This window comes from Phaseolus vulgaris, chromosome 8 (genome assembly GCF_000499845.2).
Source record: "Phaseolus vulgaris cultivar G19833 chromosome 8, P. vulgaris v2.0, whole genome shotgun sequence".
Classification (NCBI taxonomy): domain Eukaryota; kingdom Viridiplantae; phylum Streptophyta; class Magnoliopsida; order Fabales; family Fabaceae; genus Phaseolus; species Phaseolus vulgaris.
The window spans coordinates 8134785-8139475 of record NC_023752.2 but is presented as its reverse complement, the minus strand read 5'-3'; the positions used below and the strand labels follow the sequence as shown (position 1 = coordinate 8139475).

Genomic DNA, 4691 nt, shown 5'->3' with positions numbered 1-4691 from the left:
GATTAGGTAATGCAACCCTAAGCGGTATCCACCTCGATAAACGGGCCCAACAAGGTAGGCCCATTAGAATAATATAAATAGCACACATTCCAAGGAGTAAGGTATGTCATTTATTACTGTTCACCTACCTGAGAGCTGACCACCCGCTTTACTGACTTGAGCGTCGGAGTGCCTTCGCAGGTACCCCCACCATCCGGTGTTCACCCAACGACCGAGTCCCAAGTGCCGAAGGATAAGCAGGAGGACGAGGAGAATCCCAGTTCATCACCCAGTCACCTGCCCGACCGAAGGAAGGAGAAGAAGACTTCAATAGTTCTCTAGGTCCCATCTCCCTAGCAGGAACAATTGGCGCCCACCGTGGGGCCGAGGGAAACTAGCTGAAGGAAAAAAGTAGATGGTTTCAACAAGAAGCATGGAAAGAATGACTGAAGCCGACCAAACAATGTTGATGCTGTCTCTCTAGAGGGAGATGGCCGAGATGCGAAGAAAGGCCGAGGAAGCCACTCAGAAAAATGAGCAAGAGCTCCAGATTCTCCGTAGAGAGAACGAAGATATGAGAAAGAAGCTGGGGGAGGGAGGACCCTCTGTCATACCGACGAACGTGGTCGGCAAGTCCTACACCTCTCCCCCCAACCCGGATGTGGCCGAGGGGACGAGAGGCCGACCCCTCCCTGCGAAACTGAGATGGGCGACGAGTCGTGCCTAATCAGGTCCACCCGGACGACCCTGACGGCCGACTCGAACCGCCGACATCCCTTTACAAACAACATCATCGAAGTCCCACTTCCTGAGAAGTGGAAGGGTTTCAACCGAGACCGATACGACGGGTCGACCGACCCGGACGAGCATATGGACGCCTACACCACCCATATGAGTCTCTACACCTCGGACGACGCCGTCTTGTGCCGAGTGTTCCCCACATCCTTGAAGGGTGCAACCCTTAGTTGGTTCACGAAGCTCTCACCCAACTCCATCGACAGCTTTGCCACGCTCGTCGCAAAGTTCGAAACACAGTTCACGACCAGCCGGCCGCACCATCTGACCTCCATCGCTCTGGTAGGCATCCGCCAGGAAAAGGGAGAGTCGCTGAGAACCTTCGTGGATAGGTTCAGCAAAGTGGCAATGAGCATCCGAAATCTGAGTCCAGATGTCGCCATGCACCACATGCTGACGGCCCTGCGCCCGGGACCCTTTGCCGACAACCTATGCATGCAGCCGGCCGACAGCTTGGACGAGCTGAGAAAGAGAGCCGCTAAGTACATGCAGCTGGAGGAACTAAGAGAGTTCCGCAACCAGGCCCGTGCCGAGGCCGGCGAAGAGAGGAAGGAAGAAAAAGACCGCCATGCGCGACCGATACAGAGAACTGACCGGCGGCGGGAGAATCAAGACCGACCAATTCGATTCTCGAGATACACGCCGTTGACGGCTGAGAGAGGGAGGATCTTGGACGAAGCCCTCAACGCCGAGCTGATCCCTCCCCCAAGGAAGGTGGCCAGCCCAAATAATGCTGACCGGAGGAAGCAGTGTCGGTACCACCAAAACACCGGACACTCGACCGACGAGTGTCAGACTCTTAAGGATAAGATCGAGGAACTCATCCAAGTCGGGCATCTCCGACGTTTCGTCCGGAATGGTCGATACCCACCCGACCGGGAGGATCCACCCAGGCGGACGAGGTCACCTCAACGCGGCCGAAGTGACCGAAATGCAAGAGGCGACCGACAACCCGCAAGGGCCGACCGCCCGCGGAGAGACGATCCCCCCAGGGAGGCCGATCAGAGAGGTAACCGAGAGGTTATCACTACCATAGCCGGCGGCTTCGCCGGAGGAGGAAGCACGAACAACGCTCGGAAGAGGCACCTCCGGACGGTACATCAAGTGAACGCGGTGGCATTCCGACCGAGGATGCCACCATCACTTTCACGGACGAGGACTTCAAGGGCGTAGACTACCGCCAGCAGGACGACCTGATGGTGATAGCGGTCGACATAGACCGATTCACCATACGGAAGACCCTCGTGGACCAAGGAAGCTTGGTGGATATCCTTTACTGGAAAACTGTCAAGGCTATGAGGATGGCCGAGACCCAGATGATGCCATACGACGACCACGTGGTAGGATTCTCGGGTGAGAGGGTGGGCACCAAGGGTTATATCGACCTATATACCACCTTCGGAGAGGGGAAGAGCACCAGGACCATCAAAATTCGATACCTGGTCATTGACGCCAACACTTCCTACAACATCCTCCTCGGCCGACCATCCATCAACCGGCTGATGGCCATAGTATCAACCCCCCACCTCGCAATGAAGTTTCCCTCCAGAACAGGGGACATTCTCACGGTCCACGTAGACAAAAAAGAAGCACGAGAATGCTACGCCGAGAGCTTCCGGGTGGAACCTTTAAGGGCTGACTCCTCTCCCCTCAGAGTAAGGAAGTCCTCCCGAAAAGACCGCTCCCCCAGGAAGGACCGCCCGAGGGAAATCAGGCCAACCGTGGCGTTGGTGGACCTCGACCCCCGGGCGACCGAAGACAGACTGGAGGCAAGAGAAGAGTTAAGGAGAGTCCCCCTCCTCGACGAAGAACACAGCACGGCTGTAGGAACAGCCTTGGCAGCGGCCGAGGCCGAGATCATGCATGCCGCACTAAAAAAGAACATTGACATGTTCGCTTGGACGCCGACCGACATGCCGGGTGTGAGCCCCGATGTCATCACCCATCGGTTGTCAATATTCAAGGAAGCCCGCCCGATCTCCCAAAAGAAGAGGGACTTGGGCAACGAAAAGCGACTCGCGGCAAAGGAGGAAGCGGGCAAGCTCCTGTCGTTCGGATTCATAAGGGAGGCCCGGTACACGACATGGCTGGCCAACGCCGTCATGGTTACCAAGCCTAACGGTAACTGGAGGATGTGCGTTGACTACAGGAACATCAACAGCGCATGCCCGAAGGACACCTACCCCCTTCCGAGCATTGACCGCCTGGTGGATGGGGCGGCCGGCCACAAAATTATGAGCTTCCTGGACGCTTACTTTGGCTATAACCAGATAAGCATGCACCCGAGGGACAAGGAGAAGACGGCCTTCATGACGGCCGACGCCAACTACTACTACGAGGTCATGCCGTTCGGCCTCAAGAACGCCGGGGCGACCTACCAGCGTCTCATGGACAAAATTTTCAAGGATCTGATAGGCCGGGCGGTAGAAGTCTATGTGGACGACATAGTCGTGAAGTCCGACTCGTTCGAGCAACATCTGAAGGATCTGGACGAGGTCTTCAGGGCTCTAAGGGGAGTCAACATGAAGCTCAACCTCGAAAAATGTACTTTCGGGGTGGAAGGAGGAAAGTTCCTAGGCTTCATGCTCACCCACCGAGGGATAGAGGCCAACCCCGACAAATGTCAAGCCATACTCAGCATGAGAATTCCGAACACCGTGAAGGAGGTACAACAACTCCTCGGGCGGCTGACCGCCCTCTCTCGATTTGTCCCCCGCCTGGCCGAGAGGACGAGGCCGATCGTTCAGTTGCTCCGAAAGGGCAAAAAATTCATCTGGGACGACCAATGTGAGGAAATCTTCAAACAATTAAAGGAGTTCCTCACATCCCCGGCCGTCATCCAGAAGCCGAGGCCCGACATCCCAATCCTGGTATATCTAGCAGTCTCGGAAGAAGCAGTCAGCGCTGCCTTAGTGCAGGAAGCCGAGGGCGAGGAGCGACCCATATACTTTGTCAGCCGAACCCTTCACTCGGCCGAGACCCGATATCAGATGATTGAGAAGGTGGCTCTCGCACTCGTCCTCACGGCAAGGCGGATGCGCCCCTACTTCCAAAATCACTCCATAACTGTAAGAACCGACTACCTTATTTTTAAAATTTTATCTAAACCGGACCTTGCAGGGAGGATGATAGGATGGTCAGTCGAACTCTCCGAGTTCGACATACGCTACGAGCCGAGGGGCGCCATCAAGTCTCAATGCTTGGCCGACTTCTCGGCCGAGCTAACACCACTGCCCACCCTCTCGGGCGGTTGGACTCTCTATGTGGACGGCTCCTCAAATAAAACAGCCCGTGGAGCGGGAGTCATCCTAGAGGGGTCGGGCGACCTCTTCTTGGAACAAGCCCTCCAGTTCGGATTCCGGGCGACCAACAATCAGGCCGAATACGAAGCCCTGCTGGCCGGGCTGAACCTAGCCTACGACATGGGAGCACGCGAGGTCACATGCAAAAGCGACTCCAGGTGATGGTCAGCCAAGTCAATGGAGATTTCGAGGTGAAAGAGCCTTTGCTGCAGCGGTACTACCACGCGGCCAAAAACAGTATCGCCCGCTTTAGCAAAGCACCATTGTAACACATACCGAGGGAGGACAACAAGAGGGCCGACATCCTGTCCAAGCTCTCGGTCACCAAAAAGAAGAGCCATCAGAGGTCGGTCATACAAATATGGCTGAGGCACCCGAGTGTGATGGAGGCCGAGGCCGAGTGTCTGGCTGTAGAAGATGAAGAGGCTGAGGCCGACAATTGGATGACACCCGTCATCCAATACCTGACGGACGACACGTGCACGGCCGACCAAGAGAAGGCGATGAAACAACAATGCGCCCGATACACCATGATCAACGAAGATTTGTATCGGAAAGGCTACTCAACCCCCCTGTTGAAATGCATAACCAGCAAAAGGGCCGAGTACATCATGG

At 55.9% G+C, this 4691-nt stretch overlaps 1 protein-coding gene across 1 annotated transcript; it reads left to right on the top strand.

Moving 5' to 3' along the window:
• The first annotated feature begins 849 nt into the window (after positions 1–849).
• LOC137824514 (uncharacterized) lies at positions 850–1947 on the top strand. The gene has a single exon (XM_068630180.1). The coding sequence runs from the start codon at positions 850–852 to the stop codon at positions 1945–1947; it is 1098 nt and encodes a 365-aa protein (XP_068486281.1).
• The last annotated feature ends 2744 nt before the right edge of the window (positions 1948–4691 follow it).

Coding starts and splice junctions, on each gene's coding strand:
- LOC137824514 (XM_068630180.1), top strand. CDS start 850: ATGGACGCCTACACCACCCATATGAGTCTCTACACCTCGGACGACGCC.